At 50.4% G+C, this 13,084-nt stretch overlaps 2 protein-coding genes across 2 annotated transcripts in view; one reads left to right on the forward strand and one right to left on the reverse strand.

The window, feature by feature from the left end:
• Positions 1–13,084, reverse strand: part of KHK (ketohexokinase) — a 205,130-nt gene that overhangs the window by 96,242 nt on the left and 95,804 nt on the right. The gene's annotated exons all lie outside the window — the stretch shown is intronic.
• DTNB (dystrobrevin beta) overlaps positions 1–13,084 on the forward strand; it is a gene marked incomplete at its 3' end in the record, with an annotated part of 117,371 nt that overhangs the window by 26,896 nt on the left and 77,391 nt on the right. The window contains exons 7-9 of the mRNA XM_083857675.1: positions 4,150–4,304; positions 6,618–6,723; positions 9,608–9,774. Coding sequence (XP_083713801.1) covers positions 4,150–4,304; positions 6,618–6,723; positions 9,608–9,774 — 428 coding nt within the window. The remainder of the gene's footprint in view (positions 1–4,149; positions 4,305–6,617; positions 6,724–9,607; positions 9,775–13,084) is intronic.

Here is a 13,084-nt window from a genome sequence, read left to right on the forward strand (position 1 = left end):
AAGAGCCCTGAGTGTCACCTCCAGGGCTGGGGACACCAAAGCTCCAGGGCCTGACCCCCTTTCCATGGGGAAATCCCTGCTGGTGTCCAGGCTCAGGCTGTTCCCTCTCCTCCTGTCACCCTTTGGAAGGATATCATTATATCCTGCTGTTTATCATTTCCAGTTTCGCTAATTCCTCACATGGAAGTTTCCCACTTTGACAACAAACCCACTTTTTGAACTGCAAGACCAGCAGTGGTGGGCTTTGGAGGGGTTTTGAATTTACCCTTGGCACAGCCTGGGCTGCTCTCTCTCATTTTCAGTTGATTTCCAGACCTTTAATTTCTCCCTCTTTGGGATCTCTTCCCTCCTGCTGCCTGCTCAGCTCAGATGAGCATCCTGAGCACACCCAGGAGGTTTCAGCTCATTTTAAATACAATAATTATGTGTCGTGCCCATCCCACCTTGCCAGGTTCATTGCAGGGATTCTGTTCCAGAATGGATCAGGGCTCTGCAGTTTTGGCTCTCTGATTTTAGTTGTTCCCATTGTTTTCATTTTGTGGCCATTTTCATCCTGACTTTTTTTTTTTTCCCAGATTCAGTTTCCAGGTTAAGTCACATTTTTCTGGCTGGATTATTTTCCTAAAACACAGAAACGCACCACTTAAAATATATATTTTTTTTCTTTTCCCCCCATTTATTCTCCTAATATGTTTTATTTTATGACATTATTCCAGAGACCTTCAGTTCAAGCTGCTCTGTTTAGTCAGTGACACAAATTCCAGGTAGTTTTATCCCTCTCAGGCATTGCAGGTTTCTTCCTGAGCTCATTCTTTCAGGAATTTGGGAACATTTCTCCAGTTTATTGGAATCTTGCCTTTCTGAAAGTGTCTTTTCTTTTTTTTTCCTGAAGCTGCTTTTGATCACTGAAATGAAGGTAATTTTCTGCCAGCACGAGGTTTTTGATATTTAGTTACTGTTGGTGCCTGAAATAACAACAGGGAGAGTTCAGTGCTGCCGAGGAGATCAGAATCAGATGTTTATTAATTTTTATTTAATATTTAAATGTTTATTAATTCTCATCTATGTTACAATCTCACAAGTTGTGAGTTCTGGCTAACAAGGTGAAAAATGGCTCTGTCTGTGTCTCTCTACAAGGCCTTTGAAGGACAAACTGACCAATTATGAGATGACACCTGAATTATTTTTAACCCAATAACCAAACACCCGTGGCCTGAAATGCAGATTTTTCTACCCAATTACAAAACACCACCTAAACTCATGGAGGAAAAAGTGAAAAAGGACTCAGCCTTTGTCCTAAATCCTCCATCTTGCTTTGTATATATCTTACTATATTCTAAACCCTTAAACTCTGAGTTTCCCACCCTGTGCTATCACACATTTCTATCCAAACCCCACACCCACAGTCCCAGTGCTGTCACTCAATTTTGGGAGCCTTTTCCACGGCCTCAGGTCACTGCAGTGTTTGTTGGGGGTCAGAGCCTGTCAGCACAGAAAGGATGGAATTCCCAGTGCCCAGGGCTCCAACATCTTTCCAAGGGGATTTTGGATGCCAGGGCAGTTCTGTTCCCTGGGCTGTCACACTCTCTGCATCCCTGCCCTGGGATTTGCCTTTTCTGTGGGTTAGGGGTGAGGGAGGGGATCAGGGACAGGCAATGGGACACTGCAGCACCTCCCTGCTCTGTTTTGTCCTTCCAAACACCAGGGAACATTGCTCAGCCCCTCTCTGCTTTCAGGAGCACATCTGTCCCCACAGAGCTGCTTCAAAAGTGCAAACTTCTCTCATCTCAAACGTTCTCAGAAGCCCAGAATGGTTTGGGCTGGAAGGGACCTTAAATCCCATCCCACCCCAGCCATGGGGACACCTCCCACTGTCCCAGTGTCCAGCCTGGCCTTGGGCACTGCCAGGGATCCAGGGGCTGCTCTGGGCACCCTGTGCCAGGGCCTGCCCGCCCTGCCAGGGAACAATTCCTGCCCAAAATCTCAAATCCAAAATTGGATCCCATTCCCCTTCCCACCACGAGCTCAGTGCCCTCGGCTTCCAACAGCTCCTGGCAAAGATGGGGAAGGGAATGGAGCCCCAGGAGGGGCTGGGGGAGCTGGGGAAGGGAATGGAGCCCCAGGAGGGGCTGAGGGAGCTGGGAAAGGGAATGGAGCCCCAGGAGGGGCTGAGGGAGCTGGGGAAGGGTCTGGAGCCCCCCAGGAGGGGCTGAGGGAGCTGGGGAAGGGAATGGAGCCCCAGGAGGGGCTGAGGGAGCTGGGGAAGGGTCTGGAGCCCCCCAGGAGGGGCTGAGGGAGCTGGGGAAGGGAATGGAGCCCCAGGAGGGGCTGAGGGAGCTGGGAAGGGAATGGAGCCCCAGGAGGGGCTGAGGGAGCTGGGGAAGGGAATGGAGCCCCAGGAGGGGCTGAGGGAGCTGGGGAAGGGAATGGAGCCCCAGGAGGGGCTGAGGGAGCTGGGGAAGGGAATGGAGCCCCAGGAGGGGCTGAGGGAGCTGGGGAAGGGAATGGAGCCCCAGGAGGGGCTGAGGGAGCTGGGAAGGGGCTGAGCCTGGAGAAAAGGAGGCTCAGGGGGGACCTTGTGGCTCTGCACAAGTCCCTGCCAGGAGGGGACAGCCAGGGGGCCTCGGGCTCTGCTCCCAGGGAACAGGGACAGGACAAGGGGAAATGGCCTCAGGCTGGGCCAGGGCAGGCTCAGCTTGGACAGCAGCAGGAATTTCCCCATGGAAAGGGAGCTCAGGCCTTGGCACTGCCCAGGGAGCTTTGGGGTGCCCATCCCTGGAGGATCCCAGGAATTCCTGGAGGTGGCACTTGGGGACAAGGTGGGGATTGGGCACAGATTGGACTGGATGGGCTGGGAGGGATTTTCCAGCCTCAGGAAATGCATGTTTGAATCGTGCATTAGGGTCTATTGAATATGTAACACACTGATCCTTTTAAATCACCTGGCCCTAATGGATCTTTTGCTTTATTTCTGCCTCCTAATTGTTTTGTTTTTTCTTAAATTAAACATTTGAAATTTCCCCAAGAAAGGGAACCTGGTAAGGATAAGGCACAAGGGAACCCCTTGGGGTGCGAAGGGAGCCTGCCTTTCCTAATCAATATTTTGCTTTATTTCTGCCTCCTAATTGTTAGTTTTTTTAAATTAAACTTTTGAAATTTCCCCAAGAAAGGGAACCTGGTTTTCTCAATCAGGGTACAGCACAAGGGAACCCCTTGGGGTGCAAAGGGGAACCCATATTTCCTAATTGATCTTTTGCTTTATTTCTGCCTCCTAATTGTTTGTTTTTTAAAATTAAACTTTTGAAATTTTCCCAAGAAAGGAAACCTGGTTTTTCCCCTGTCAGGGTAAGGCACAAGGGAACCCCTTGGGGTGCAAAGGGAACCTGCCTTTCCTAATCAATATTTTGCTTTATTTCTGCCTCCTAATTGTTTGGTTTTTTTTAAATTAAACTTTTGAAATTTTCCCAAGAAAGTGAACCTGGTTTTTCCCAATCAGGGTAAGGAACAAGGGAACCCCTTGGGGTGCGAAGGGAACATGCCTTTCCTAATTGATCTTTTGCTTTATTTCTGCCTCCTAATTGTTTTGGGTTTTTTTTAATTAAAAAAACAAATTTTGAAATTTTCCCAAGAAAGCGAGCCTGGTTTTCCCCAAACAAGGGAACCCCTCAGGGTGCGAAGGGGAACCCACATTTCCTAATCAATATTTTGCTTTATTTCTGCCTCCTAATTGTTTGTTGTTTTTTTTCATTAAAAAAACAAATTTTGAAATTTCTCCAGGAAAGGGAACCTGGTTTTTCCCCAAACAAGGGAACCCCTCGGGGTGCGTAGGGAACCCACATTTCCTAATTGATATTTTGCTTTATTTCTGCTTCCTAATTGTTTTTTAAATTAAACTTTTGAAATTTTCCCAAGAAAGGGAACCTGGTTTTTCCCAATCAGGATATGGCACAAGGGAACCCCTCGGGGTGCAAAGGGAACCTGCCTTTCCTAATCAATATTTTGCTTTATTTCTGCTTCCTAATTGTTTTTTAAATTAAACTTTTGAAATTTCCCCAAGAAAGGGAGCCTGGTTTTCCCCAAACAAGGGAACCCCTCGGGGTGCGAAGGGAACCCACATTTACCGGGGGGTTTTATTGTATTTTCTTACAGATATTTTCTCTCAGCTCTCAGATTCCAACGGGCTGCTGGTTTTCAGCAAGTTCGAGCAGTTCCTGCGGGAGGTGCTGAAGCTGCCCACGGCCGTGTTCGAGGGGCCCTCCTTCGGCTACACCGAGCACGCCCCGCGCGCCTGCTTCCCGCAGCAGGTCAGGAATGGGGTCTGGGATATGGGATACAGGGTTTGGGATATGGGGTACGGGGTTTGGGACATGGGGCGTGGGGTCTGGGACATGGGACACGGGGTTTGGGACATGGGGTACGGGGTTTGGGACATGGGGTACAGGGTTTGGGACATGGGGTACGGGGTTTGGGACATGGGGCGTGGGGTCTGGGACATGGGACACGGGGTACAGGACATGGGGCATGGGATTTGGGACATGGGACACGGGGTATGGGACTTGGGGCACGGGGTTTGGGATATGGGGTACGGGATTTGGGACATGGGACACGGGGTATGGGACATGGGGCACAGGATACGGGACATGGGACACAGGGTTTGGGGCTTGGGAGGTGGGGAACAGGACATGGGGTACAGGACATGGGATGTGGGGTATGGGACATGGGGTTTGGGACATGGGACATGGGATACAGGACATGGGGCACGGGGTTTGGGACATGGGACGTGGGGTTTGGGATGTGGGACATGGGGAACTGGACATGGGACATGGGATTTGGGACATGGGGCACAGGGTTTGGGACATGGGATTGGGGTTTGGGGCTGGGAGATGGGGTTTAGGACATGGGACACAGGGTTTGGGGCTGGGAGATGGGGTTTGGGGCATGGGACATGGGACATGGGGTTTGGGACATGGGACATGGGGTACAGGGTCTGGGACATGGGGCATGGGGTATGGGGTTTGGGACATGGGGTACGGGGTTTGGGATATGGGACACGGGGTTTGGGACATGGGACACGGGGTTTGGGACATGGGACACGGGGTTTGGGACATGGGGTTAGGGACATGGGATTGGGGTTTGGGACATGGGACGTGGGGTTAGGGACATGAGACATGGGTTTGGGACATGGGACACAAGGTTTGGGACATGGGATGTGGGGTTTGAGACATGGGGTATGGGACATGGGACATGGGGTTTGGGACATGGGACATGGGGTTTGGGACATGGGATGTGGGGTACGAGGGCTGGGACATGGGGTACGAGACATGGGACACGGGGTACAGGACATGGGGCATGGGGTTTGGGACATGGGGTACGGGGGCTGGGAGATGAAGTTTGGGACATGGGACACGGGATTTGGACATGGGACGTGGGGTTTGGGACATGGGGTATGGGGGCTGGGGTTTGGGGGCTAGGAGCTGGGACTTGGGATTTGAGTTCTGGGATTTGGGATCTGGGATTCGGGATTTGGAATTCGGGATCTGGGATTTGGGATCTGGGGTCTCAGTTCTAGGATTTGGGAGCTGGGAGCTGGAATTTTGGATCTGAGATTTGGGATTTGGGATCTGTGATTTGGGGTCTGGGATTTGGGATTCCCTGGGCATCAAGGCTGGGGGTCACTGAGCTGTCTTGTACAACCCAAGCACTTTGACACAGCCCAAATTAAACAATTAAAGGATTTTCTGCCATTTCAGTTGGTTCCCCTCCTTGAAGGGCCACCCCCGTTCCCCACCAGAACAGCAGGAATGACTCAGTTCTTTTCCAAAACACAAAACATGGCATTTTTACTCTTTTCCCTTGAGTTTTTCAAAGCTTTCTCACTGTGTTAAGACAATTAGTTTCAAAAAGTCACTCCTAGGATCTGTTTCAAATCAACACCTTCTGTGCACCAGCTGATTTTCAAATCCATGGCCGTTGTATTTTAATTGTTCCAATGACTTGTTTCTCATTTTGAGGCAGTGTAAATAATCTCACTGATCCTCAAATCAACTGTAAACATCACCTTGATTGATCTTAGGCCTCAAATTAAATGTTTACACTCTGGGCACCACGATGCTCCAGAAGAAACATTTCTGCAGCATTTGATGTAAAATTTACAGTGACTAAATATAAGTTAATTGGCAATCAGCATATTTGGAGTAGGACACAGTGGGAAACAGCCTTTGATTCCAGAATCAGTGAGGCTCCAGATTCATATTTGATATTGGGGCAGGAATTGTTCCCTGGGAGGGCGAGGAGGGGCACAGGGTGTCCCCAGAGAAGCTGTGGGTGCTCCAGGATCCCTGGAAGAGTCCCAGGCCAGGTTGGAGCAGCCTGGGACAGTGGGAGGTGTCCCTGGGACAGTGGGAGATGTCCCTGATCCCATGGCAGGGGTGACACTGGATGAGTTTTAAGGTCCTTTCCCACCCCAACCACTCTGGGATCCCACGAGTGTGACAGTCCAGGAAACATTCCTGGCTGGACAGGTTGTGTCCCAGAGCAGTTTCAGCCCTTTGATGGTGTTTGTGAGTGCAGTGGGTGTTCCTGTCTGTAACCCAGTGCTCCCTGTGTTCTCCCTGCAGAAGAAGGTGATGCTGAACATGTTCCTGGACACGCTGATGGCTGACCCCCCTCCCCAGTGCCTTGTGTGGCTGCCCCTGATGCACAGACTGGCTCACGTTGAGAATGGTGACTGGAATTTTCTCCTCTTGGGGACAGGGCAGGGCTTTGCTCACACGTTGTCAGATTATCCCTTTTTCTGACCCACAGATGGGGCAGCTCAGTGGTGTTTTAAACACTTTTATTCCACTTTCAGTCTCATGAGGAGGGTGAGACAGTACAGATGTTACAGTTCACACCATCACAATCAGAAGCCAAATTATTTCCTAATTACAATTCATTATTAGTGTTTTTTGGTCTATCAGCTTTTACCACACGATGCCATTAATGCCTTAAAGCCAAACATCTAAAATCATCCCTGGTTGGTCCTACTGCAATGCACCTTTCATAATTCTGTTTCTCCAAATAATTCAGTCTAATTTGAAACTTTGAAACTTGTTTCTAGTTCCATTTCTCTCTCTCAACAATGTCTGTCCTATCCCATGGCATTTCTGAGTCAGCATTTCTTATCTCAAAGTCTGCACACAGATCCAGACTGTGTGAGCCACTGTCAGGCTTTGAGAATTCCCTACAAACCCACTCCTCACACTCTGTCCTTGCTCATGTCCCCAGCCCCTCGTGCCTTCCCCAGTCCTGTCCCAGAGTATCCCAGCCCTGCTGGGAGTGTGGGCTGGAGGCTGGCAACAGGGCAAACCCCACGGGTGTGAGTTGTTACAGCATTCCATGGAAATAAAACCACATCCTCTGAATGTTCCTGAGCCCCAGGAGAGGCTGAGGGAGCTGGGGAAGGGAATGGAGCCCCAGGAGGGGCTGAGGGAGCTGGGGAAGGGAATGGAGCCCCAGGAGGGGCTGAGGGAGCTGGGGAAGGGAATGGAGCCCCAGGAGGGGCTGAGGGAGCTGGGGAAGGGAATGGAGCCCCAGGAGGGGCTGAGGGAGCTGGGAAGGGGCTGAGCCTGGAGAAAAGGAGGCTCAGGGGGGACCTTGTGGCTCTGCACAAGTCCCTGCCAGGAGGGGACAGCCAGGGGGCCTCGGGCTCTGCTCCCAGGGAACAGGGACAGGACAAGGGGAAATGGCCTCAGGCTGGGCCAGGGCAGGCTCAGCTTGGACAGCAGCAGGAATTTCCCCATGGAAAGGGAGCTCAGGCCTTGGCACTGCCCAGGGAGCTTTGGGGTGCCCATCCCTGGAGGATCCCAGGAATTCCTGGAGGTGGCACTTGGGGACAAGATGGGGATTGGGCACAACTGGGACTGGCTGGGCTGGGAGGGATTTTCCAGCCTCCATGATCCTGGGATTTTTAAATTAATTTTGCTGGTGGCAATTTCCTGGTGTCAAGTCCTCTGGGAGATGGTGCCTGGGAGGTGAGGAGGTTGATCTGGTTAAAATGTTGGGTGAGCTCCAGGGAAAAGGGGATCCTGATTTGATCCTGGCATTCCCTGGCAGCAGCTTGGGCTGCTCCCCTTCACTTGGGTCTTTCCCATCCTGAGTTAAACTTCGGACCTTGCAGAAAAATGTAAACAAACAAAAACAATACCACAAAAAAAACCTCCACAAACAAAAACCCAAATAAACAACCCCCCCAGAAACCTAAACAGACAAAACCCAAGAAAACAACAACAGAAAATTAAAACCAAAAACCAACAAAACAACCGAAAAACTCAAGAGAAAACAAAATAGCCCTGCAGGTGACCAAACCATCTCCCACCTCTTGTGTTTCCCATCCTGCTGGTCCTGCTGTAATAATCCCTGCTCCTGGCTGTTTCAGTCTTCTCCTCCATCACTTTGGGGCTGTGCCTGTGCAGGACAGCGAGTGCTGGCCCTGCTGTGCCCCGTGGTTTGTGTTATCAGAGCCTTGTTATTGCTTATCAGGATATCAGGGCTTGGGTTCTGTGCTGCTGCTGTTCCCTTTGATCAGCAGCAATCTCTGCTGCCTCCCGAGCCAGGGGGGAGAGGTGGGAGAGGATTTCTCCTGCAGCTAGGCTGGGAGAGCTGGGGGGGCTCCCCTGGACAGGAGAAGGATCCAGGGAGAGCTCAGAGCCCCTGGCAGGGCCTGAAGGGGCTCCAGGAGAGCTGGGGAGGGGCTGGGGACAAGGGACAGAGGGACAGGACACAGGGAATGGCTTGAAGCTGGAAAAGGGGAGATTTGGGTGGGATCTTGGGCAGGAATTGTTCCCTGGGCACGGAGAATTCCATCCTTTCTGTGCTCACAGGCTCTGACCCCCAACAAACACTGCACTTACCTGAGGCCGTGGAAAAGGCTCCCAAAATTGAGTGACAGCCCTGGGATTGTGGGTGTGGGGTTTGGATAGAAGTGTGGGATAGCGCAGGGTGGGAAACTCGGAGTTTAAAGGTTTAGAATATAGTAATATAGATAAAGCAAGATGGAGCTTTTAGGGTGTGGGTTGAGTCCTTTTTCACCTTCTTCATGGTCTGGCTGGTATTTTGTAATTGGGTAGAAAAATCCACATTGTGGACCACGGGTGGTTGGTTATTGGGTTAAAAGTAAAAATAATTCAGGTGTCACCTCATAATTGCTCAGTTTGTCCTTAAAAGACCTTGTAGAGAGGGAACTGGGGGCCATTTTTAGTTTGTTAGCAGAAATGCTACAGGATTCATGGTTTGTGAGAGTGTGACATAGATAAGAATTAATAAACACCCGAGTCTGAACACAAAACACTGTCTGGCACATTTAATCCCCACCATGTCAATAAAGAAGATAAAACACAAGACACACAGTCAGATGGAACTGCTGTGTTTCCATCAGCTTCATCTGAATGTTCATGGTACCAAAATTCCCTTCTCTGCCCTCAAAATCCCACCCAAACAACGAGTGCTGAGGGACCTGGGGCTGCTCTGGAAGCTCCAGCCAGATGGAGCTCAAATGGGATGTTCCAGCTTTACCAAAAATTCACTGAAACTAATTTTTAATTTGTTTTTTTTTTCCCCTGTCTGCAAGTCTTCCACCCCGTGGAGTGCTCGTACTGCCACTGTGAGAGCATGATGGGCTTCAGGTACCGCTGCCAGCAGTGCCACAACTACCAGCTGTGCCAGAACTGCTTCTGGAGGGGCCACGCCAGCGGCACCCACAGCAACCAGCACCAGATGAAGGAGCACTCCTCCTGGGTAAGGGCTGCTCATGGGTAAGGGCTTCCTTCTGGGCAGGGGGCTTCTCCTGGGTAAGGGCTGCTCCTGGGCAGGGCAGGGGGCTCCTCATGGAGCAGGATGTTCTCCTGGGTCAGGATGTTCCTCCTGGTCAAGAACATTGCTCTTGGATCAGGAACATTGCTCCTGGGTCAGGATGTTCCTCCTGGTCAGGATGTTCCTCCTGGGTCAGGAACATTGCTCCTGGGTCAGAATGTTCCTCCTGGTCAGGATGTTCTCCTGGGTCAGGAACATTGCTCCTGGGTCAGGGTGTTCTCCTGGGTCAGGGTGTTCTCCTGGGTCAGGGTGTCTTGGTTTGGACACACAGGTGTGTGCCAGGGAAAGCTGGAGCCTCCCTTGGAATGGGGAATGTAAACTCCCTCCTTCTGAATTATTATAGTTTTGAAATTAAGGGGCTTCAGGCAAAGGTATGGGAATAGAAATAACAGTTCTTTCCTAGGAATGTTAAAAATGTACTAGTACAAAAAAACCCAAACAAACAAAAAAAGAAAAAAAAACCCTGCCAGAGTCAGAGCACTGCTGCCCCCCCCGTTGCTCAGGCTGTTGGTGTCAGCCCAGATCAATCCTCCTGCAGGGCCAGATGTGGTTCTGTTGGAGCAGAGATGATCCTGTAGAAGGGCCCAGTGGTGCTGAGCTGGGTCTGGGCTCCCTCTGGGAATCCAAACAGGCTGTGCTGGGGCTCTGAATGCCAGGTTTGATCCAGGTGGGAATGCTGGGCTCCTCCCCCTGGGTGGAGCATCTCCCCGTGGGCTGATGGAATTGTCTCAGCCCTGCAGTGACCTGGATGGGCCATGGACAGCAGAGATCCCCTGGAGGGGATAAAGAACAGTGACACAGCTGGTTTAACAGCTGGTGATAGAACACACACCCCTGGTTACAACTGGGATTGCAACCTAGGACTGATTTATTAAAAAACTATGGATATTGATCTAATACCAATATCCAACAATGACAGACAAAGACTCTCTAACAGTTTAAAGTTAGAAAGTGTGTGTTTATTGCGACGCCAGGCAGTGTGCAGATCCCAAATACACACCACAATTTACAGATGGTCACAGGGTCTTTTATGTCCAGGAGTATTGAATACCCAAAACACAAATGCACATTCATAACTCTGGTACATCCCATTCCCCACTCCGTACAGTAATTAGCCCAAAAAGCCATCAAGCATGGAGAGTTTGTTCTTTAAAATGGGTCGGTGGTCTTTTTTATGGGGTGGGGTCCCAAAATAATGAAGTAAGATGGGTCTTCCTCTCTTTGACTTTTTAACCTTTAGTGTTCGTGACAGCTGAATCCTGTTTTTTTCCAGGACTGTTTGATTTATGATTGTATTGTATTCATGGGGTCTATTGATTATTCAGGATGCAAAAGCCTGGTTTGACAGCTCCCATGATTTATCAGTTCCTTCAGTCTGGCTTCTGTTAACAAAAAGGGAAGTCCTGGCTACATTATCTCAGCACTATCTCTTTTGACTAAAGTCTTTAATTCTTCTAAATCAATGCTTCAGGACAATGGGTCAGGATGTTCTCCTGGGTACCTGGGTCTGGGGCAGCCTCTCTGGGCTGATTCCCTCAGGAAGGTTCAGGCTCTGGAGCAGAACTGCTCCATGGGGCTTTCCCAGTTCTCCAAACACCAAAGGGTGTGAACAGGGGATTGGATTGGGTTTGTTGTTTATCCTTGGCTGGGATAAACCTGGGGTGGAGGCACATCCAGCTGGGAATGGGCACCGTGGATGGTCTGGAGGGCACCAAGGCTGGCTGAGCTCAGGGCCAGCCCCGGGGGGTGGGATGTGGATCTGCTGGGGGCAGGAGCTCTGCAGAGGGGTCAGGACAGGCTGCACAGAGCCAGGGGCTGGGGGTCAGCAGGGCCAAGGACCAGCTCCAGCCCCTGGGGCACCACAAGCCCCTGGAATGGTCCAGGCTGGGCCGGAGGGCCCTGGCACAGCTGCCCAGGGAGGTTTGGGGTGCCCATCTGTCAGGGTCCTCAAACATCTGCGGGGAACCTGATGGTTGGTTTTGGAGATCTCAAAGCGCAAAAGACACAGCAGGGACAACTCAATTTGCTTAAACAAAAAATGCACTTTTATTTAGTGCCCACAATGCGATAGTGGGGAAAGAAAATAGAGAATAGTGAGAAAGATGGAGAAAGAGGGGAAGTGGGTTATAGCTACCAATGTGGAGGGACGACGAGTCCTCAAGGCGTAGAGATGCCCATAGATGGGATCTTCTCCAGTGGGGTGATCACGAAGGTGTTCGGAATTTTCAGAGTTCTTATAGGTTGGTTACCAGAGCGAGTGGCACGAAGCCAAGGAGAACCAGGCAAGTGGCACAGGGCCCAGGCAGGCACCTGTGTTAAGGTTGGGTGCTCAGGAACAAGCTCAAGCTGTGCCCTTCTAGCACGGTCAGTATAGTCAGCTCAGTCCACTGTAACCAGCTCTATTGTTCTTGCATTCCTTTCTCGTGGAGCAAACTTTCCACCTCAGCCAGGCCAGGGGCTCCTTCAAAGTCCAGGGTCTCGGTCCCCAACCACTGGGGACAGTTGTGGGGTGTATCACATCCTTAGACAGTCTCTGACGCCATCCCTGGAGGTGTCCCAGGAATTCCTGGAGGGGACACTCAGAGCTCTGGGCTGGGGACAAGGTGGGGATCCCGAAGGACTTTTCCAGCCTCAGGGATTCTGGAATTCCACATGACGCTGATTTGTTGTAATTCCTGTTCCTCCCACAAAGCCAGACCGTGAGTTCTGGGCTTGGGCAGGACTTTGATCCAGTGGCATCTTTCTGCTGCATTTTTCTCTTCCTCTCCTGTGAATATTTGCCTGCAAAACTCGGAATGAAGAGGCTTTGCAGAAATGATGTGAGCAGGGAAGTGCAGTGTGATGATGGCAGGATGATAATCACAGCTCGAGGAATAATAGACAATTTAAAAAATATTTTACAGCAAAAGATAAAGCCCAACCTTTCCCTTATTCAAAGGGAAGTTCAGGTGATGATAGGATTATAATTAACAGTTCTCTTCATAAAGAAGAGCCATTACAGCATTACTGTTTAATTTAGAGAACTGGGCTGAGTGCCAGGCAGGAGTTGGGAGGCACAGGAAAATCCTCCTGTCCTTTTTATAACTCTGTGGGTAACAAACTTGTGGAATGTTTAATCCCAGCTAACAGCAGGTTATTATTCCCTAAAATGCATTACAAATCCAGGCTGGGATTTTTCATACAATGAGAGGTGAAAATGATGGAAACAAGGCATGGTTTGGGTGGGAGGGGATAT

This window comes from Zosterops lateralis (genome assembly GCF_965231275.1).
Source record: "Zosterops lateralis genome assembly, chromosome: 3".
Classification (NCBI taxonomy): domain Eukaryota; kingdom Metazoa; phylum Chordata; class Aves; order Passeriformes; family Zosteropidae; genus Zosterops; species Zosterops lateralis.